Below are 23,148 nucleotides of genomic sequence, written 5' to 3' on the forward strand. Positions count from 1 at the left end.
ACTCCCTCTCACTGCATCTCCTTCAATGCTAATTCCCCCAGCTCACAAGGAGACCCCTCCCATATTGGGGATCACTAGTAAAATGGTTACAGTGGTGGCAAAATCTCAGCATGAATCTTTCCTTGCTGAGTGACCTTGAGCCAGTTGCATTCTTGTGCAGGGGTCTTGCTGTGAAGATGGGGTTGCAATGTACATTTTGATGAGGGGGGGGCAAACCAGAGTGGACCTTTTGTAACTGACAGCCGGCCTTCTTGAGCTTCCTGTAAAACCTTTGGAAAGAAGGGAAATGACAGATCGTCCAGCTGTCCTTTGCAGGCTTCATTCATCAAGGACGGCACTGTGCCAAAGCACATTCTTAACTTCTGATCCAGAAGTCAGAGGCATGGAACAAAGGGATATTGGTCAGAAAAATGCCCCTATGGAAGTGGAGAAAAGGCAGGTCAAAGGACGGGTGGGTCCCAAAATTATGACACAGGGTGCCAAAGAACAAAATCATGATTGTGAAAGCTTTGCAGGGGGCGGTGTCAGTGGAGGAGGGAATGCCGTTGTGCGGGGGCGATGCTCTGAGTAGTTCCAAAATAAAGTTGGAAATTTGGAGCGGGGCCAGGCAGTGTGACTCAAGGCTTTGAAATCCCCTTTGAAAGGAGATGCAAATGACACTTGAATCTTCCCTTATAGCTAGGCTGGCTAAGCCAAGCCTCCTTTTCTCTGAATTCACAGTGGAAGCATATTTTTACTTCATAAGATTATTTTAATGTATCTGTAAGAGTTAGAATTGGAGGGAAGATGGCACGGTATAGCCCGATCTCAGAAGCTAACAGTGAAACCCTAAGCACAGTTTCTGATTTCAATGGGCTTAGCCTGGAGTAACTCTGCTTAAAATTTCATAGTAAGTAGGGTTAGTATCTGGATGGGCAACCACCAAGGAAGGCTCTGCAGAGGAAGGCAATGGCAAAACACCTCTACTTCTCTCTTGCCTTGAAAGCCCCTTGCTGGGGGGTCACCATAAGTTGGTTGCAATTTGATGGCACGTATACATGCAAGAGTTGGATTTGCCCCTTCCACGTGTTTCTGCCACGGTTTCAAAAGTTTTACTCTAAACTGTATAACAAGGGCAAAGAACCATCCGGGAAAGAATTGGAAGCATTTTTCTCTCACCTTACTCTTCCATGTTTAGATATTGCTCAGCAACAGCTTCTAGCTGAATCTTTGCATATGGATGAAATCAGGGGGGTCATTTCGTAGAAAAAGAGGTGGAGGAACTCATTAGCATAACTCATTAGCATATGCCATGCCCCTTGACATCACCAGAAGTGTGTCATTAGCGTAACTGATTTGCATATGCCACACCCCTGCCATCACCGATCCTGGCTGTTTTGGACCCAATCCTGGCCATTCAGGGCTGAAATTGAGCCCAAAATGTCAAAAAAAGGGCTGAAAATGGCTGAAAAGGGGCCCAAAATGGTCAGTATCGGGCCGCTGCTGAGTGGGAGAGTGATCCACCACCCGTCAGAGGCCCGATCCCAGCCATTTCAGCCCCAATCCCGGCCGAAACGGGCCCCAAATGGCTGATAGTCAGGTGGGCAGGGCCACCTGACGTGACCTCTATGGAGAATGCATATGAGTACTGGTAAACCTTCAGGATCAGACATGTTCTCTATTGAATGGTATAAAACCTCTTCAGATTTTTTAATTCCAAAATCATATCCATTGTACAATGAGATTTTTGAATCTGGTGTATTGCCATCATTGCGGGATGCTTATATTACTGACATTTCAAAGCCAGGCAAAGGCCATACTCAATATGCAAATTTTTGACATATTTCTTTGATGAATGTGGATGCTAAGATATTAACTGCCATTCTTGCTAACAGACTTCAAAAGGTTATTAGAACTTCGGCACATGTAGGCCAGGTAGGATTTATACAAAGCATGCAAGATTCTGATAACCTTAGATTGGTTGCTGATGTGATTGCATTAAATAGAAACAGATCTGATCAAGTTGTTGTTTATTATTTATTTATTATTTATTATATTAGATTTTTAGTCTGCCTTCCCCGCCAGGTGGGCTCACGGCGGAGTACAACATTTCATATTATATAAATACAGTTAAAAACAGATAAAACAGTATACAAATAACATTTAAAACAACTTTATACAATACAGCTTCTCTTTAGATGGCGATGATAAAATATTGCTTTTCAAGCCCTGGCTCATATGTAGGGTGGTGGACAGATCTTTAGCGTGGCCAGTGGGGGCCCAACTTAGCCTCCACCATATGCCTGGCGGAACATCTCTGTCTTACAGGCCCGGTGGAAAGATGATAAATCCCGCCGGGCCCTGGTTTCCTCAGACAGAGAGTTCCACCAGGTTGGTGCCAGGACCGAAAAGGCCCTGGCTCTGGTCGAGGCCAGGCGGGCCTCCCTTGGGCCAGGAACCTCCAACAGTTGTTTATTTGTTGAACGAAGCATCGTCTGGGGTACATATGGGGAGAGGCGGCCCTGCAGGCATGCTGGGCCCAGTCCACATAGGGCTTTATAGGTCAACACCAAAACTTTGAACCGGACCCGGTACTCAACTGGTAACCAGTGCAGCTGGCGTAGTATAGGTGTTATATGTTCCCTAGTTGGGGCCCTTGCAATTACTCACGCAGCTGCATTTTGGACCAGCTGTAGCCTCCGGATCAGGCCCAGGGGAAGCCCTGTGTAAAGCAAGTTGCAGTAGTCTGTGTTCTTTCACTTGATGCTGAAAACGTGTTTGACAAAATATATTGGAAATTTATTTTCACCACATTGAGTAAATTTGGCTTCCCTTAGGAATTTTTGGAATGGATTAGAATTTTGTATTCATCCCTTAGATCTAGGGTACAGACCAGTTGCATTTTTTCTGCATGATTTCCTTTTGAAAGAGGTTCTAGACTAGGTTGTCCTCTTCTCTCATTTTTGATCTATGTTTGGAAACTCTAGCTTGTGCTGTTAGACAAAGTAATACCATACATAGCCTTATATATAACTCGTTACAATTTAAAATTATTTTATATGCAGATGATCTTTTATTATTTCTTTCAGAACCTCAACCTTTCATTCCTGAATTAATGAATTCGCTTAATAATTTTGGTGATCTGTCTGATTATTCAATAAATTGGACAAAATCAGAATGAATGCCATTGGGAGACAATATTTCACAGAGTGTAATTATTGTGGGGCATTTTCGATGGTGCCCAGATGCTATTACTTATCTTGGAAGTATTGATCCCAAGGAATATTAAGTACATGATTTTGCTGAACTTTAATAAGTTGATCTGAGATACATCCTTGGATATGGGCAGATGAACAAAGTAAATACATTTGGATAGATAGGTAAAGTAAATACACCTAAAATGAACATTATACCTCTAATTGTATATGTTATGCATGCAATTCCATTTTATATTCATAAAATTAATACTTTGTTTTGGAAATTTATGTGGGGTTCAGCACCCCCTATGATTTCTTTAAAGAGGATGCAATTTTCAATTAGTGAAGGAAGATTTGATTTTCTGGACCTTAATGGTTATCATCAGGGATGTTTGTTAACATGTTCAAATTATACTCCTCTCAACTGGAGTATCCATCTTGGGCTGTCTTGGAGATCTCTTTTTAAGTGAAATGCATTAGGGTCTACTTACGTTCAAATAGATTTTGTTCTTCCTGCAACCTCTGCAGCTAGAGAAGTATGGTGCATAATATCATGATAATATCAGTTTGACCTGTTCTCACAAGCCAAGATAACATGATGGTCAAATCCAGATTTAAAAATGGGGAAGAAATCTTTCTTATGGAAGGCTTGGGCAGATAAAGGAATTTTACCTTGGATCGATTGATAGTTAATGATAGTGAGTTCTTGTCATTTTTCCAACTGAAGTCTAAATATGATTTGCCAACTTCTGCTGAATGGCAGTATCTACAATTGCAACATTTGTTCGTGTTCAGACATGGCCTGGCAGCTCTGAGTGCTTCAGAATCTCCCCCACTTTTGGAAATTCTTATTGAATCAGTACAGAAAACAAAATCTACAGTATTTGTATATAAATATTTGAGGTCCATTAATAACTATGATACACGGTCACAAAGTCTTAGAGATGAATGAAATAATGAGCTGGAGTGCCCAATTTTGCTAAAGCAATGGGATAAGGATTTAAGCCACATACTTGTTGCTGCTATGAATATTAAATTGCAACTTACTCAGCAAAAATTATGTTTAGGTTATATCGGACACCACAGTACCCTTTTAATAATGGTTTAAGCACATCGACTAACTGTTGACTGTGTAGTTCACAAGATACCTCTCTTAAGTATATGCCTTGGACATGTTCAATCGTTTGGGAGGAAGTCATTAGTCATATTAATTTTGTATTAGAAAACTCATTTATTTTTAAGGATGTTAATGTACTGTTAAACTATTTGCCTGTCCCTTGGAATTTAACTGAAGGTCAACGGAAATGGACCCTCCGTGCCCTTACAGTTGTTAAAAGACTTATACTACAACACTGGAAAGACAAAAGCCCACTACCTGCAATTCACTGGATTGAAGACCTTAAAAATTTATCAGTATTTGAATGTATCACATATAGAGCTCTATTGAGTATGGATTTATTTTTAGATATTTAGAAACCTTTTAGAGATACCTATGTATAGATTTGCCAATAGTGTTTTTGTAGCCAGCACCGTTTTCTTTTTTTTTCTGTTTTTGTTTTTGTTTTGTTTTGGGCTAACAAAATAATATATTTTTAAAAAACTATATGCACAGAAGAGTTAGAATTACCCCTCCCACAGGTTTCTCCCACAGTCATAATACAGAATGTTTCTCCTGATAGGAAAGAAAACAGCACGGAACAGGGACTTGTGTCCAGAATCAACAGGCAACCTCTTTTGAGGGTGAAGGATTCTGTAATTATTGAAAAACTGTTGTCTTGCATTCTGGTCACGTGCATCTATGAAACAGCCAAGACAAAACAGACTCCTATTACTTATTGAAGTACCCTGGATAGCCCAGTCAAGCTCAATCTCATCAGATCCTGGAAGCTAAATAGGGTTGGCCTAGGTTATTAATTGGATGGGAGACCTCCAACGAATGGGAGACCAGGGTTGCAGAGGCAGGCAATGGCAAACCACCTCTCTTAGTCTCTTGCCATAAGAACCCCACCAGGGGTCGCCATAATTCAGCTACAACTTGATGGCACTCTTCACCACCACACTTACTGAAGTACAGAAGCACAGATGTGCATCTGTAAAATGCTGCCCCCAAAGACACTTGATGTGGTCGTTTAAGAGAGGGTGTTACTTTCTTGTAGTGTGGTATCCATACACATTGGTAGCATAGGCAGGGGAAAGATGACATGTACAGCAAGCTCTGGGCCTTCCCTGGCATCTATCTGAGAAACATTAATGGGAGATGCTCAACCCAGGGCCTTGAGGAAGACCTACTAGATCCATAGCAAGGGATTTGCCCAGAAAAAAAGAAGCTGCCTATGCTGTGTCAAACCATTAGTCAATCCAGCCCTTTATTATCTCTTCTGACTGGCAACGGCTCTCCAGGGTCTCAGGCAGAGATGTTTCCTAGCACCCTTTTAGCAAGAGATGAACCCTGGGACCTCCTGTGTGCAAAGCATGCTATCTGCCAACCATGGAGAGAGCCAGTTTGGTGTAGTGGTTAAGAGCAGCAGGACTCTAATCTGGAGAGCCAGGTTTGATTCCCCACTCCTCCACTTGAAGCCAGCTGGGTGACCTGGGGTCAGTCACAGCTTCTCAGAGCTCTCTCAGCCTCACCCACCTCACATGGTGATTATTGTGGAGATAATAATAACATATGGTTGTTGGGGGTTTTCCGGGCTGTATTGCCGTGGTCTTGGCATTGTAGTTCCTGACGTTTCGCCAGCAGCTGTGGCTGGCATCTTCAGAGGTGTAGCACCAAAAGATGCCAGCCACAGCTGCTGGCGAAACGTCAGGAACTACAATGCCAAGACCACGGCAATACAGCCCGGAAAACCCCCAACAACCATCGTTCTCCGGCCGTGAAAGCCTTCGACAATACAATAATAACATACTTTGTAAACCACTCTGAGTGGGTGTTAAGTCATCCTGAAGGGTGGTATATAAATCTAATGTTGTTGTTGTTGTTATGGCCCCTTGGCTAACTACATAAGAATACAACTGCCAGTTGTTTTGCTCATGACTGGGTTAAACTGCTGTGTATGCAGCCCCTTGGTCTCTCAAGCCCAGACACCTCTCATTTTACTGATAGCAATCTCTGGGGACTAAGAACGAGGAGGTGCTGTCCATGCTACCTGCAATCCTTGGAGCCCTGTTTGAAATTTAAACCTTTGGTAGTATTTCAAATGCTGGGCTTCTGTTTCAGGCCCTAAAAGGTCTGGAACCAGGGCCTACCCCATTGGTTGAGATCTCCATCAAAGGCGTGCTGCTCAGGGGTGTGCACTGGAAAAAAATTCGGGTTTCCTGCTTCGGGTTTATCCGAAGCAGGAAAAAAATCTGGAATAACCCTATTGAAGCTGCTTCAGTATGCTCTGTAAATATTCTGAGCACATCGAAGATCAAAGAAGGCTTTTTCGTTGGATGGGCGGGGGGAAGAGTGAGTTCCCTCTTCCCTCCTCCCATTGGATGAAAAGGCTGCCTGGAGTTTTGAAAGCTCAAAGCAGCCCTGAAAAGAGCAGCTTTGAGCTTTTAAAACTTCCAGGCTGGCTTTTTCATCCAATGGGAGGGAGGAAGAGGGAACTCCCTCTTCCATCAGGTGAAAAAGATGTCGGGAGCTTTGAAAGCAGCAGCAGCAGCACTTTTCTTGCATTTGCAAAGGGCAAGGAAAGTGCTGCTGCTGCTCTACACAAAGCGTTCCGAAGTGTTCTGAAATGCTTCGGAAAGCTTTGCTTCAGGCTTCCCTAATCGACTCAGCAATGCCGGGGCTGATTCGGGAACCCCCGAATCTATACAAATCAGGCCCTATTCGGATTAAAAACCCGAATAGGAAATCCGAAGCACACACCCCTAATCTTCCGAGGCCAGGTCGGTAATGCTGGTGGTACAATTCAAACAGAAGCCTTGACATCATTTACATGAACTTGGTTCAGTCCAATCCCATTGTGGCAGTAGTGTAGGAGAAATTTGAGCAAGGCTGCCAAGAATTTTCAAATGCTGGGCTCTCTCTCTTTTGCTTGCTGCCTTTTCTCTGTCTTGATGCCTTCAACGATTAAAACTTCTTGCATGTCCCAAGGCTTGCAGAAGCACGTGGCAGAGCTGTGGTCTTGAGACTCGTCATCATCATGCCAAATCACTGGAAGCCCAAATCAAAATTGGGTGAGGCAGAAACGGTTGCCAGTTATGCATACAGTTGGGATGACGAATACTATATAGGCATCCTGCCACCTCTACTCTAGTTCTAAGACATGAGCCGCTTTCTCTGAATCACCCCATGCCAGAGCCTGCAGGTCTTTCCCTCCTCTTTTCCTTGCATTTTCTTCACTTCTGTCTTGCCTCATGCTGTTCCCAGGACTCTGTGTGTGAAACCAAAGCCTGCATCAAATGCATCCAAAGTTCTCTTCCTCCACATTTTTTCTCTGTATTTTGGTGGTGTGACCAATTTCTAAATAGGGACCACATCATGAGAAGTCCTCATTTTCGTTTATGTTTTAGTTGTGAACATTACACAGAGTATAGTGTGCAACGTGCCCTTTGTTACATTGCTTAATTCCCTTCTTTTGCATCTTCTCCGTGCACATTGATAAAATCTTGCCCCCAGATAGCCTTTCCAGGCAGTGTTCTTCATCATGGGCCCTTCTTTATTTGCCTCCAGGCTTTGGAATGCTCTCTTTGCTCCAGGCACCATTGTAATGAACACATCAGTGCTGTCAGCTGGCTTTGAATTCCTTGATTGATAGCGGATTTGGTTTTTCTTTCACCTTCCATTTTTCTGCTGTCCTTTTGATTGGTTTTAAGTGGATGCTGTGAGTTTTCTTTTAATTAGTGAGCGCTCTGTGTGTGTGTGTGGGGGGGCCTTCTCTATTGGGCGTTCTGAAATTTAGGATTTGATATATTTTCTGAGAGTACCTTGTTGAATTTTGTTGTATCTTGGGTACTTTGGTGAAGAGGCATGAAAATATTTTGAAGAAAGGAATAATACAGGAATTAATAATTTTAAAAGCAACCTTGCTGTGACTGTGTGTCTTTCTGTAGCCAGATTCTTTTTGTAGGGTGTTGTACCAATACACAGGAATACGTCGGTAAAACACCCTACAAAAAGAATCTGGATACAGAAGGTCATGCAATCATTCAAGTAATTGCTGTTTAGGTGTGCATACAGGTTATCAGCATACCCTGAGATGGGGCAGCTGCCAGGCCTAGGACTTCTGGCAGGGCCCAATGCTATTGACCCCACTCATTCATTTTTAGTGTTTCACCATTTGTGCTCCCAGCTGCATTCACTGCCAGGGCTTCAGATAGTGCAGGCAATTGTGAGCATGAGTGATGGGAGGGCTTGTGAGCTGGTATGGGAAGAACACAAGCAGATGAAGCAAGGGGAGAGGAGGGCATGGCGGTTTGTAGATGTGAGGAGAGGGGCATGGGAGGGCCTCCTAAAACCTGGAACCGGCATCGAGTGCATGCTTTCTAGAATAAGTTTTTGAAATTCTCTCCGTTCACCTGGAATTCAGGGGAAACGGAGAGCATAGTAGATCCAGTCTGCATTTCTTGTGATGTTTGTTTTCATTCTGGTTTGGAATAATTGTCGCAAGCCATGGGGGAACATGAAGGAAGATGAGTAAATCTACTTATAGTTGTTACTGCATCAGACTAGGCCCTGAGATCACTTCCCCGGACAGCCACGAGATCCACCAATTGACCTTGGGCCAGTCACTGGCTTGGATCCAATGGAAAGCACACCTCTTGTCTCTGCCCTCTCATGACAGCCCAAGATGCCTTCAACATGTTGATTCTGGGAGACAGTATTTCAGGGAGTGCCTTGGGTTGCAGCAGGAGGCAAGAAAGTCGACCTCCAAGAAAACAATCTGTTGGATCCAACCCACTCCCCCTTAATGTAGCCTACCTTACAGGATGATTGGGAGGACAAAATGGGGAACCTTGTGCAGTTGAACTCATGGCAGGATCAAAATGTATTAATGCAAAATGTATTAATGCAGTCTCTCAGGCTGTACCGTCAGATATTCCAAAATTCCCTGGCTGGGTTTGCCTCCTCCACCTTCCAGAAACATTTGTATTACTTTGCAGGAGCTATACTGATTTTCATGGTTCTTTCCTTTGTTCCCTGCCTACAGGATGATGCTGTCTTTAACTCAGTGGTTATGGAAAAGTGAATTTTGGCTTCCTCCGGGATACACTTGGGAGGACATGAAAGAGACTGAAGAGATCCGCTACCCTCAGCCCCATCACCTTCTTCTCAGCATCCCTTTTGCGCTCCTCCTTATTGGTCTGCGGTTCATCTTTGAAAGGCAAGTGATATCCCGTTGCCAGCATCGCAATGCACACGGACCGTTCACTGGTCAGATGCTTTGTTCCAAGGGGCCTCCTTTCAGATAGCTTCTCGCACTGTCTTGACAAAAGCAGTGGGCAGCTGTTCAAACGGAAAACAACGTCCCAAGCAGACCTCTTCAGTTTTGCTTTGATGACTCGCTTCCAGGGAAGTATTGTGTTACAGCAGGTTTTGCGTCACCTGGTTTAAGAGCCTTACTGCTTCTAAATGGAAGATACTCATATCTCATGCTGCGTGCAAAAATGCTCCCGTTGGCTCATTCAGAGAGTTCCAAAGAAAAAGCCACGATGTCAGCCCAAAGGGGGAAGTGAGTAAAGTTGCTCAAAACAGCAAACATCAGCTTTGAAGGCCAGCCTGTTTGACTGATTAAAGTCAAAGTCAAAAGAGTTTATTGTCTATAGCCATAGGCCGTCACAATTCACCAAACATTGACTAATAAACAATTAAGTCCCTTATCACAGTTTATATAGGTTACTAAAAATTAATTAAAACAATACAGTATGCCAAACTATCCCAGGGGTCATGAAACAGACTCATTCAGTACCACCTTAGATCTTATCTTTTTGGCTGCGAGTGCAAACTGGGAGACTCTATAGGACACATGATTATCAGTGTCAGATAACAAAAACACAATCTTCTCGATTTCAGAGTCTATGTTTGTCACTGATAGGATTCTAGCCAAAAATTTAGCTCTGGGTACACTATATAATGGACAATAAAGTAGGTAGTGGGAAAGGTTCTCCACTGTAGGTAATCCACAAATGCAGGTGCGGTTTGACTGATTAGTTGTTTGGTTATAGCAGTTTTCCTTTGTCAAGGCAGCGGTGCCCTGTGCAATATATTGATTTAAGTTTACAGTATCAGTACAGAGACACTTCTCTAGTGAACAAGGTGCAGAAACAGGGTGAATCCTGGTCAGCCTAAGAAAGGGAGGAAATTGCCAAAAAGGCCTGGCTAAATAAGACTCTATATATTTGACATTTTCTTTTTTTACTGTACATTTTTTATTTCAGTTATTTAATTCACAAACACAAAACATGAACTACAATCATACAGTCATCTAAATCATACATTTACAATTGTCCACTACTGCAGTTGCCTATTTATTTGGCATTTTTGACCCACCTTTTCTGCACCCTGGGTGGCTCACAAGTAATGCAATATAACTACACAAACAACAGTCCCAACCAACAGTTAACATCATTTAAAATTGTGTAAGTGAGATAATCTGTGTTAGAACAGGTCAGTGGTCCATCTACTGCAGTATCCTGTTTCCTGCAATAACAAAGCCTTACTCTGCTGTTTTCCCCTAGAAACTGGCATTTAGAGGTAGACTGCCTTTGAGCATGGAGGTTCCATTTAGTCACCATGATGAGTAGCCATTGATAGGCCTGTCCTCCAGGAAGTTGCCTAATCCCCTTTGAAAAGTCAGATACTGGGAGTGAAAAAGTTCTTTTAATCCATCCCTTATCAACTGCCTATCAATATCATTGAGTGTCTTTGAATTCTAGTGTTATGGAATGGGGGAGAAAAAGTTTACATTCTTCACTTTTTTCACCTAATAACATAATTTTATAAATCTCAATGCTTTAGACTTTCCTTATATGCGATTGGGTTGGAGCACCATCCCTAATACTAGAACTCAGGGGCACACGATGAAGTTGATGGGCAAATAGACTGAGGATTAACCAACTTAGAACCAAGCTACAAGTGACACCTGACACAGGTTGGACACTTGTCAGCTTCCCTCAAGTTTTGATGGGAAATGTAGGCAACTTGGCAGAACGTTGGACAAGTGACAGTTGAAAAGTCCATTGCACAGCAGTCGGAGGGCCAAAGTGCAAGACCAGGACACCTACATTTCCCATCAAAACTTGAGGGAAGCTGACAAGTGTCCAACCTGTGTCAGGCATCACTTGTAGCTTGTAGCTAGGCTACTACTACCTTGGTTAACCAAGGTAGTAGTAGTAGTAGTAGTAGTAGTAGTAGTAGTAGTAAGTAACAACCACCAACCACTCCTCAATTTATATACCGTTCTTCAGGACAATTTAATGCACAGAGCGGTTTACAAAGTGTGTTGTTATTATCCTCATGACAATCACCCTGTGAGGTGGGGAATCAAACCCAGCTCTCCAGATTAGAGTCCTGCCGCTCTTAACCACTATTCCAAATTGGCTATTCTTTACATAACAAGTAATTAAACTCTGGAATTTTCTTCCGGTTAATGTAATGAAGGTCACAAGCACAGGCAGATTTAAAAGGGGCTTAGACAGACAGTTTCATCAGTGGTTATTGGCCATATTGATGAAATGGAGCCTCCATATTCAGAGGCAGTAAACCTTTGAACACCACTGCTAGCAGGCAACGTCAGGGGAGGCCTTGGCCTCTGTGCCCTGCTTGTTAGACCTCCAGGGCAACCGCTTGGCCACTGTGGAACGGGATGCTGGGCTACATGGTCTGAGCCACCAGGAGCGCTACAATTATCTGGAATGCCATTTTCTGTATTTTTTCCCAGGTCTACCTTGGACTTTTTAAGAAGGGGCAATCAGAACTGTACAAAGTAAACCAAATAAGTCCACACAAAAGATCTATTCAAGGAAACCAGAACACTGGCTTATTTGCCACCGCCATGACATTTTCATTACCTGCCTCCCACAACCTCAAGATCTCTGCCATGGGCAGTCATCCCTTGGTCAGAACCTGGCATGGGAGAAGTAGCATTCCCCACTTAATGTGCATCACTTTCCACATTCTCACATTCAACTCCCTTTGCCATATGTCATTCAGTTTGTAGAGACCCTCTTCTCAATTTGCTCTGAGCCTCACCACCTTGAATCATTCAGTGTTGCCCACAAACTTGACACACCTCATGACTTGCTCTGACTTCAGTTCGTTAAGGAATTAATACCATCGATTCTAATAGCAATCGCTTCCCTCCATTTACTCCTATTCTGCTTGTTTTAAGCAGTTACTAATCCATGAGAAAATCCTATTCTCTTAACTCATAACTGCTAAGTTTACTCAGCAGCTTTTGCTGAGAGACTTTGAGAAAAGCATTTTGTATGCCCTAGTGTATAAAGTTTACCAAATCACCTTGTCCAACAAATTACTCTCTATGTACTCCAAAAGGACTTCCCTGTACAAAAGTCATACCAATTCTTCCTCAGTAGGGTCTGTTTCTTTAGGTGCTTTAACCATTCTGTCTCTGAATATGTAACCCAATGGGTTTGACACCCCCCCCCCGGATGGAATCTGTGTGAGAGAAGGATTTTTGTCCAAATGGTGGAGTCAAAGGAGGTGTCTGAGGAGGAGAACAATTTCTGAGGAGAAAGAGGAGAAGAGAGATTTCTGAGGAGAAGGAATGTCCTGAGAATGGAGTGTTCTGAGGAAAATGGAGTAGCCTGAGGAGAAACATCCAGAGCCCTACAGCAGCACCAAGAGACGCAGGAGCAGCTCCATCACTGCAGAGAGCCAGCTAAGCTGTGGGAAAGACCAAGTGTGAGAGACTCTCACAAGGTCTCAGACAGACAGACTCTTGCCTCTATGGTTCTAACTTAATTGGGTTGCCTAAATTTGACATTCCATATATCTGTGTCCCACTTTAAATACCCATTTCTCCTTGTTGAATAAACCCTGTTTGTATTGTGAAGGAGTAAAGATCAACTATAGGACCTGGGGAATTGCTTTTCCTTTATTTTGCCTCCTGGTAATTCCCCTTGCCCCACGTCCACTTCATTTAGGGGCAGGGGAAGCCAGAGGGCTAGAGGCAGCATCACCATCTCCTTTCCATGCCCCCTTCCAATAACCAACCCAGGCCCCATACCTGTTCCCCTCAACTGGGGATACAGTTGGAGGTGCTGCCTGGATTCTTCCACATGTGTGAATGAGGTGCCTAGTGTGGCTTTCACATGGTTTTTACACGTAACTTAGATTTATATGTAACTGTCCTCCCTCAACTTACCTCTCTAAATATGGCAAATACTAAGTTGGTAGAGTGATGCACATTGAAGAATTTGTCTTCTTAATCCCACTAAGGCTTTAAAATAGATTGCATTCAGAAGGAAGAGAGGGCTATTCCTTGACTGAATCTGTTGTGAATATTCTTCAGCTTTTAGGCAATGTCAAAGGGGGAAGTTGTTTTGAAGTTTGCACATCTGGGTCTAGGGTAAAGTCCTTAAAGAAGGAGACCAGCAGTCCCTACAACCAATTTAGTAGGATTCTCCGGTGGTCCTAGGAGTGGGGCAGTCCATACCTTTGGGATAGAGCTTCTCGTCTCCGAAGGCAGGGTCAGTCAGCTACTTTTGATCCGGAGGGGAGGGGCTTGTCTCTGAAATTGCCAGTTTCCAAGCTCTGACTCCCCATCACGATACCAAGAGGGGAAAATAACTCCCCTCATTTAAAAAAAAATATATAGAAGGTCCCTCCTTTGAATCCAGTGGGAGGAAGACTGTCATCCTAACTCTTCATCCAAGCCTAGAAGCCACTCCCCAAGAAACTTGAGTGGGTAGGACTGCCCCACTCCTGGACCAGCGAGAAAGGAAGTTTCACGGTAAATGAACACAAATCTTCCATTTGCCGGTGGTCCTGGGAGTGGAGCAGGCCATACTTTTGGGACATACAAGAGCAGTGTGCAGACCAACCTTCCCTTCGGAGAGGAGGAGCTATATCCCAGAAGTATGGACTGCCCCACTCCTGGACCACCAAGAAAGGAAGCTTCATGGAAAGTGAATACAAATCTTCCATTCTCCACCTGGAGAAGATGATTTCTAGTCTTCTTTGGATCAAGTAACACAGATCCTACCAGAGTGCTCACGTTCTGATGCAGAAACAAGGAAAAGAATTATTGAACCCTGTGCCCTGGGAAGTGCCCAAATGCAACACTTCTTAAAATCCTCTCCAGCATGAGCAATGCCATACTTATTCCAAAGGATTTTTATGTTTAAAAGGATAAAACAGAACCCCGGAGAAAGAGTCTCTGATTTTCTTTCACACCTTGGAAAGGCAGGTAGAAACTGGAGGAGCAGTGGAGGCATCCAGAGTCCCTCAGTTAAGAAGTAAACAATTGTTTCAAGGAATGATGGGTGATATCCTTCTTGTGGCCTGCTTGTGTTTGAGGGAACAACCAGAAGCCCTCCTGCTTCATTCCCATCCCAGGAGGGTGAAGTTATTTGCTCAACCAAGGAAGACAAACTTCAGGAAAGTCAGGAGGCCAGATAGCTAAGATAGCTAAGAGATATGCAGGAACAAATGAAGAAAATACAAGTGGATTTGTAGTCCATGCGGGAAGTACCATGATCAACGGACTCTCGGGTGAAAAAATCTTCTCCTCACAAACTCTGCCAGAGTACCAACCCCATAGGAAAACAGCTCCCACCATTTTACCTGGAACAGACATTGTGTTAACTGTCCTGTAATTTCCCAGAACTTGGAATCTCTTTTAAAACTGCCAGTTAAAAATAGCTTTCATGTAAATTAAAAAAAAATCTGCAACATATGACTTGTTTCTTTTGAAAAAATGCAAACCACAAGATTCTACTGCTGATACCAGAAATGACAATCCATGCACAATAGTTTTCTCTAAGCAATATCATGTCCAAGATTCTTCAGGAGCGAGTAACCTCTCCCCATAACTTTTCACGTGTTGCACTAGGCACAATGTTCGTCTGATTTTGCTCTCTGTCTTGATCCACCTTTGAGGCCTGTTTGCTTTTTGCCACTATTCAACATATTTCTGTCTGTTCCTTCGGTGACAAATTATTTTATTTGTGTCCAATTTAGAGACTTACTCAGAATTCAGATTCGTGGAGACTTATAACTGCCATAGCTGAACACAGTGTACTGGCTCTGATAGGTCTGTTGTAAGTCAAACCTTCCTGGGAGAGAATCACTCTGACTGCTCATTGAAATATGATTGGCCAGACGTTGGATCCCTTTCCAACAACTTGAGCAGGGAACTTTCTAGAGTTAATGATTTTATTCAAAATAAAACATAACTTAGACAAGCAACTAGTAAGTTATTGCATCTGATAAGAAATCAGATGCAATATATGCAAATAATGCTATCAAAATTAAATCTCCTAAAGCTCTAAACTTGACCTAAAAACATAATGGTTACAATTTCTTTATGACCAAGGTAAACCAGGTTTTAAATGGGGGAGCACAGCAAACAGGAAATGCACACTGAAATATGAGGTCTTTTCTGAATATCACCAAAAGAACTCTCCTAAAATGTTCACAAGACATACCTAGTGAAGGTGACAATTAGGAATAAAAGGATAAATCTTCTAAATTTTACATCTGCTTGTCTTTGATGTAAAATAATTGAAATCCTAAATTTAGTTATTTCTAATTAATAATATCATGAATCCTCCTCACATGATAGTAACTTCTTATCAATGCTCTTAAGTTATCTCGGCTAACTAAAAACAGTTATATTTAACATGGTCATAAATCTGTTATATGTTCACTTAGTTTTAAAAAATTATCTTTTTTGAGAAGAGCTTTGAGTTCTCATTACACTTTTAGCAGGGCTGGATCGACAGGGGGTAGGGGGGTAGTCTGCCCCTGGCCCTGCCAAAGAGGGAGTGCCGGGCGCAGCTGCCAGCTGCCAGGAGTGTGCAGGCGGCAGCACGGGTGGCTGGGAGGCCGCCTGTGCCATTTGCCTGCCCCACAGGACAGGGGGTGGCTGGATTGCCACGTGCCCCCTGTCCTGTGGGGCAGGTGAATGGCAGTGCGGGTGGCAGGGAGGCCGCCTCTGCCATTTGCCTGCCCTGCAGGACGGGGGGCGGCTGGCTTGCCGCACACCCCCTGTCCTATGGGGCAGGTGAATGGCAGTGTGGGTGGCTGGGAGGCTGTCCATGCCATTTGCCTGCCCCACAGGACGGGGCGGCCAGCCGCCCCCTGTTCTACGGGGCAGGCGAATGGCACAGGCGGCTTCCCAGCCACCCGCGCTGCCTCCACCAACTCCTCAGCACGCCGGGGCAGCCGGCAACCCACGCAAGTGGCACGCTCCTCCTTGTGTGATGATGTCATGGAAGTGACATCATCACGCAGTGCGCACAAGGAGCTGGACTTGAGTTGCCCTGGGTGCCAGCAATCCTAGATCCGGCTCTGACTTTTAGACAGCAGTTCAATTTAGGGCATAAAACTATATAAGACATAGATTAATGTACAGATAGGTGGTTTGAATCCGAAGTGATTCATGATTCTTGTTGAGTTGCATTTTATAAAGGCAGCGCCAAGCAATTCCCACACTGGTTCCTGCCGCAAACCGCTCCAGAGGCAAAAAACACTCTTGTGCCTCCTTTATTTAGGGTGGCTTGTTCAAACTCTGCCCAGCTTTTGGTGTTTTAAGTTACATATTCTTGTATCCAACGGGAAATCGAGATGTTAGGAATCTTTCACTGTTTGGCTTTGTTTTTCCATTTTCAAATATTCTACAGAAACGCTGCCCTTGTGCAATGTCCTGTTGTTCAGAGGTCCTCCCTCAACATTGCCAAAAATGTGAATGAGTAAAACACTGCAAATAAAACAATCTGTGTACAATTGAATCAAGTTTCTTTCAGAGCTGTTTACCAGTACACAGGAACACGTGCACATCAGTACGACACAACACAAAAAGAAGCTGATAGGTGATTGCATCATGGCTGGTTTTGCAGTGCATTCTGTGTTCACTTCTGTGCCAGTAAGATATCACACATACAAACATATATAATTCCAAAAGTTTGGTTTAACCGTATGCCCTAGGAGAATAAAAAGGCCATATGCTGACATCTGGAGGAATTGTATGGTTGCACCTTCTTGCGAAGAATCATTCCCGTGACTCGACCAAAAGACTGCTAAAAATCATCTGCATTCTGGTCCGTGGCTGTTCTGTTCTGGAGACGTTCATGACCAGAAATTTTAAATGAGGGCTGTACTTTCAGTGGTGCAGCTGTTCTATTCAAGCCCCTTCTGCAATCTAGATACGTTGCACTCAGTGAACATGGCACATCAGGAGCCAAGAGAAGCTTCCTATCAACCCCAGGTAATTGACAGCCAAGCTACAAGTGATGAATTACACTTGCCTGGCAAGTGAACAGACTCACGTGTATTCCTCCCTGTTCACTTGCGCTCCACTTGATCACGTAGTTATTCAGTGGAGTGCAAGCGGAGTGCAAGTGAACAAGGAGAAATAGATGCGAGTCTGTTCACTTGCCAGGCAAGTGTAATTCGTCACTTGTAGCTTGGCTCTGAGATTTTATTAGGTGGATCCCACAGATTCAAACTGCTCTGTGCAATCGCAAGGTCTGTACAGTAGTGTGTTTCTTTTTTTAAAACACACACATACAAAATAAAAGGTTTTTTTTTAAGACTATCAAAAATGTTTTAATTGAATGATTGTATGAATATTAGTTGATGGTATCATTTCGTCAATTGGGTAAGTTGGCATACATGTGCATTTGTCTAAAGACAACACACTTCTTTTGCTTATAAATGATGCATGCATAGGCCAAAGGCACAGAGGCCAGGATGAGCAGAATTTCCATGCCCCCCCCCTCGTGGTGTTCTGTTCCATGATCATTCTGTAATTTCTTTATGCTGAATGCCATCCCTCCCCTTAATTCTGGTTTAATTACAAGAATTTCTAAGTTTCTCCAGGACTAGAACATGTGCAGTGCGCTGTTGTTTCCTTTGTTGCCTGCACCATGATATTGCAGAGGAGATGAAAGTTGCAAATGAAAGGCCTGGGAAGTTGCCACTTGATGTGCAAGAGATTTGCGAGCAATTTTTTAAAAAATTCTCTCATTTAACTGGATTTCAGGAAGCGTGGAATGCGGCACTCAGGGCCAAGCTACATGTGATGAATGACACTTGAATGGCAAGTGAACAGACTCACGCGTATTCCTCCCTGTTCACTTGCGCTCCACTTGATCACGTAGTGGAGCGCAAGTGAACAGGGAGGAATACACGTGAGCCTGTTCACTTGCTGTTCAAGGGTCATTCGTCACTTGTAGCTTGGCTCTAAGAGAAACTAGGGGATAATCAGAGAACTAAATGGGGAAGGTAACGTGTTCCTAACTATCAGGAGTGCACACTGTTCCTGGAGTCAACTTCCCATGCTTAATGCTAGCCCAGAAAGCAGGCTGTGAGAAGGATGCCCAACAGGATGCCATGTTTGCTGTCTTTCCCACAGGACTGTCGCTGTGCCCCTGAGCAGAAAAATGGGGCTGAGGGAGAAAGCACAAAGGAAAGCATCTCCAAATGCTGTGCTGGAAGATTTTTACAGAAGACACCAAAAGAGACCAAAAGAGGTAAGTTCATATATACCCTCTCTCCCATCCATGGCTTGGTTCAGGGTTTGGGCAGGCAGAGAGTTCCCATGGGCTTTCTCTCATTGTACCGCCACCCTTTGCTTGCACCCTGCCTTTCCACCCTTACCAATGTGCCCTTCCATCTGCCTGTGTCTCCTTCCCTTGCTTGTGATCCTTCCCTCCACCTGCTCTCACAGCGGCCAGCATTACCTGCATGCCCTTTCCAGACAGTGCTAGGGCAGTGCGTGTGGTTCTGGCACCATGTCTGCCAGGAGCACTGCTGATGTGCATTGCCTGCATTCTCTTCCACAATGATCCCGGGCAGCATGTTTAGCTGGGAGTGTGGGTAGTGGAGCACTCATGAGCGGGTGAGGGAAGGGTGAGCAGGAGGAGTGTTCGTGCCACTAGACCTCGCCAAAAACACTGCGCCCCAGTAGCTTCCCCACTTTTTTGGTGTGCTAAGGCTGGCTTTGGTCCCACCACATTTTTATCCTGTCCTTTCTCCAAGGCAGCAGGTATGGTTCTCCTTCATTTTATCTTCATGGCTAGGATTGCCAGGTACTTATACCCTCCTGGCAGGAGTGGGGAGACCTGGCACTTACCTCATGCTGGAGGTGTGATGCTCGCAAGCGTGCTCTGGTATCTGCATGATGACGTCACTCCTGGAAGTGATGTCATCGTGCCAGCCACGGGAGCGCTCCCGCACTCTGGGCAGGGCCAATTTGGCCCATTTGGGGCCCAAATTGGCCTCAAACAAAGCGTGGGAGTGCTCCTGTGGCCGGTGTGACGACATCACTTCCAGGAGTGACTTCCTTGTGCAGACACCAGCATGGCCAGTATGATGATGTCACGCTTCCATGATGATGTCATGATGTCATCACGCTTCCTGGAAGCATGCGCACCACATATGTTCCTGAAGTGCATGCCGGTGGCGGGTGACCAGTGGGGGCTTGCTACCCCCACCGATCGCTGGTGGAGCAGTGGGCAAGGGTACAAACCTCTGGGAATTTGCCCCCCACTGGCGGGCACCTGGGAACCATACTCACAGCAACACTGTGAGGTAGATTATATGGTGACTGACTCAGTGAATCTGGGTCTCTCGAATTATGCTGCATCATCCTGATTCTCCCAATACATCATATTTCGGTGGTTGGTCCCCACCCCAGGGGGGCACTTTAAAACATGAGTAAAACTGCTACGGAATGACTGTTGCGTGCCAACTGGATGCAGAATGCTGTACAAGTGATAGACAATAAAACACTCTTCTAGGAAGAGGCATCTTTCACACACAGAAGGGAACACCTCTTCCGAACTGCACATCATTTCTGTAGGCCCACAGACAGAAATTTTATGGAGGGGAGATGAAAACACTGAAAACATTGGAGTTGCCAGGTTCTCATCATCCTAAAAACTGAAACTCAATAGGTAAGGCTTGATGATGCTGTGGGTCAGGGGCCAGTAATGGGGCCAAGTGATGTCGTGTTGTTTAGTTGTATTAATAGTAGCACTTCCACACTAGGCAGATAGTCACTGTCCTGTGCCTTTTGAAGAGATGGGCTACTTATCAGATGAAAAAAAACCACTTTGTGGAAGTTAACTACATGCTAAGTATAAAATACACTTGAGCTTTTAGTACCAATAATTGCCTCTCATCTCCAGTTTTCATGTGCGGTAACAGCCACAGGCAGGCATGCATATCAGTCTTGGAAGAAGCCACATTTCTGCAATACGGCGCACCATCTACTAATCAGAAAAAACGATTTATTAGGAGTTATTAGTTGATTTTAATTATTGTTACCTACAGTTCTTCTGCAACCCCATATGGGGGTATTACTTAAAACAGGCACATGGAAACCAGAAGTCTTTTTGACTGTTTTAAAAGCAGCGCATTCATCACTACACCACAAGGCTGTGGGAAGAAAGATCCCGTCTCTTCAGTGATCATTCTACACAGTTATCCGTCTTCTAACTGAAGAGAAGTCAGAAGTTTATTCTGATTCCTGGTAAAAACTTTATATCCCAGCCAATGTTGTCTTTTAAGAAATTTATTTAAAGCCTAGTTATAGAATCATAGAGTTGGAAGGGATCTCCAGGGTCATCTAGTCCAACCCCCTGCACAATGTAGGAAATTCACAATTACCTCCAGGGCTTTTTTTCTGGGAAAAGAGGTGGTGGAACTCAGTGGTGGAACTCAGGACTGCACAATGATGTCACTTGAGGTCAGCTGGAACAAGGGGGGGGTTAAAGTTTAAATCGCTCTTGGTGAAAATGGTCAGTGACCTTTACTGCATGCCCAGAAGAGGGCAAAACACTATCAAGATCCCTAGCCAAACTGGCCTGGGGGAAATTGCTATCTGACCCCAAGGTGGTGATCGGCATTACCCTGGGCATGTAAGAAGGGGCCAAGAGAACTAAGCACAGAACAGATTAAATGAACAAGAATCACAATTATACAGAAAACACCAGCATATGTAAATGAGATTATAAATAGAAAAGTGTACATGTCATCCCTTCTAAAATGTAATGCCATGTCTAAAATTCTTACCAAACCTCTTCAGAAAAGAGAGAATAGTTTCACCGCAACCTAGATTTGAGAGATTGGAGGAGGGGGCGGGTCCTAGGGTGTGGCTGTTTTGTACAGACATAATTACGTGAGTCTCACATGACTATGGCTGATTCCGCACACGTTGGATAATGCACTTTCAATGCACTTTATCAATCGTTTGAGGTGGATTTTTTGTTCCGCGCATGAAAAAATCCGTTCCAAATGATCTATAAAGAGGATTGGAAGTGCATTATCCAACGTGTGCGGAATCAGCCTTTATTAAACCATCGAACTTGTTTTCACTAGAGGCGTGATGTTAAACATCCCTGAGAATTCCAGAGAGTAATTGTTGCAAACTCTGTTCCATTTGTTCTAGGATTTATTCTGAGCATAAAGCCATTGATACATATGTTATTCTTCTCAAGGCTCTTAGCTAGAACAGTGAAAGAAATGCATGTTTGCAGATTTACACAAAAAATCTAAAACTAAACTCTTAGTTCCTCTGTGTCCTAAACCATGCTTTGTAGTGAAAATATGCAATACTTCTGTCTCCAGAAATGTTGCAAGGCATAAAACAGCAGGGTAGGATTCATCATTACATTGGGAAAAGTGCAGGTGGATGGGTGGGGGAAATAGCATTTAGTCGGTACCTTAATTGAGAAAATGGGAGATACCAGGAGACTAGTCCAGACAACCAAGAGTTGCCAGCTCCCACCCTGTGAAGGTAGGGGATGTCCTGTCCCCAGTTCCCATTTCCCACTCCTGCTTGGAGCAGTAGCGGAAGAAACATTGAAAGAATGCCTGTTGGGCCTGTGGCTTGATTTCACTTTTGAGGGAAACAGGAAGTGACATTAGTCCTTTCTAGGAATTGCTCAGAACTCTAGGGTTTTCCCACAGAGTTCCTGGAGATTCCCAGAGAGGCACAATGCCACATCTGGGTTTTCCAGGAAGTAATATCACATCATTGCAAATGGCCACTTCCATGCCCATTCTGCTGGTTGCCAGGGTCTGCCCCTAAGATATGCCCCCTTGGGGCATGTGGGGAGGTAGAGTGGGCACAATTGCACAGACTCAGGTCCCTGCCTCTGTGCGATTGCCTGGTTGTCTGCAGAGTACAAATGTCATGGTTGACAGGCCTCCCACAACCCGTTTCCCACTGCAGGTCAAATAAGCTGGACCAATTTTAAATTCTTGTTGTGGCATGAAGCTCATTGGATGACATAGGGCCAGTCCCTTTCTCTCTTGCAACCTAGCCTTCCTCATAAGACTGTTGTGAGGATGAAACAAGAAGGGGGGAGCTGTGGTTTGCCACCTTGAGCTTCTTGAAGAAAGGATGGGATAAAAATGGGAGAGGTGGTTTTTTTGTTGTTGTTAGCGTGCAAACTGAATACAAATGGAGGTGCTTCCAAAATTTTCCAAAATGGTTGTCTTATTTCTGTAGAAGCAGCAGAAAACCCTCCCCTTGAGTTCTGATTTTCATGCCAAATGCAGCTTCCAGTTTCTCCAAGCTTTGTCACAATGCACTGGGGGTTGGGGGAAGCATTCTCGATGCAGCTGTTGAGATGGTTCAAAATTCTTTATAGGTATCATGTCCAGGAGTTCATTACATTTGCAGTGCAGTCGTAAACAATGGGCTTACAAGGGTGTAACTTTGCATAGGATTGCATTGTTGGTGAATTGTTGGGTTTCAATTTCTTGCACAACAAGTGTAGGTAGGTGGAGAAATGATCCTACCCCAAAATAGGAAAGGAAAACCCCAAATCTAAGGGCCAAGCT

At 44.1% G+C, this 23,148-nt stretch overlaps 1 protein-coding gene across 1 annotated transcript in view; it reads left to right on the forward strand.

Annotated features, from left to right (window-relative positions):
* The window catches only part of LOC129329998 (ceramide synthase 4-like), a 128,431-nt gene that overhangs the window by 57,366 nt on the left and 47,917 nt on the right, over nt 1-23,148 (forward strand). The window contains exons 2-3 of the mRNA XM_054979813.1: nt 9,320-9,493; nt 18,710-18,827. Coding sequence (XP_054835788.1) covers nt 9,321-9,493; nt 18,710-18,827 — 291 coding nt within the window. The 5' untranslated portion in view covers nt 9,320. The remainder of the gene's footprint in view (nt 1-9,319; nt 9,494-18,709; nt 18,828-23,148) is intronic.

This window comes from Eublepharis macularius, chromosome 5, assembly GCF_028583425.1.
Source record: "Eublepharis macularius isolate TG4126 chromosome 5, MPM_Emac_v1.0, whole genome shotgun sequence".
Classification (NCBI taxonomy): Eukaryota; Metazoa; Chordata; class Lepidosauria; order Squamata; family Eublepharidae; genus Eublepharis; species Eublepharis macularius.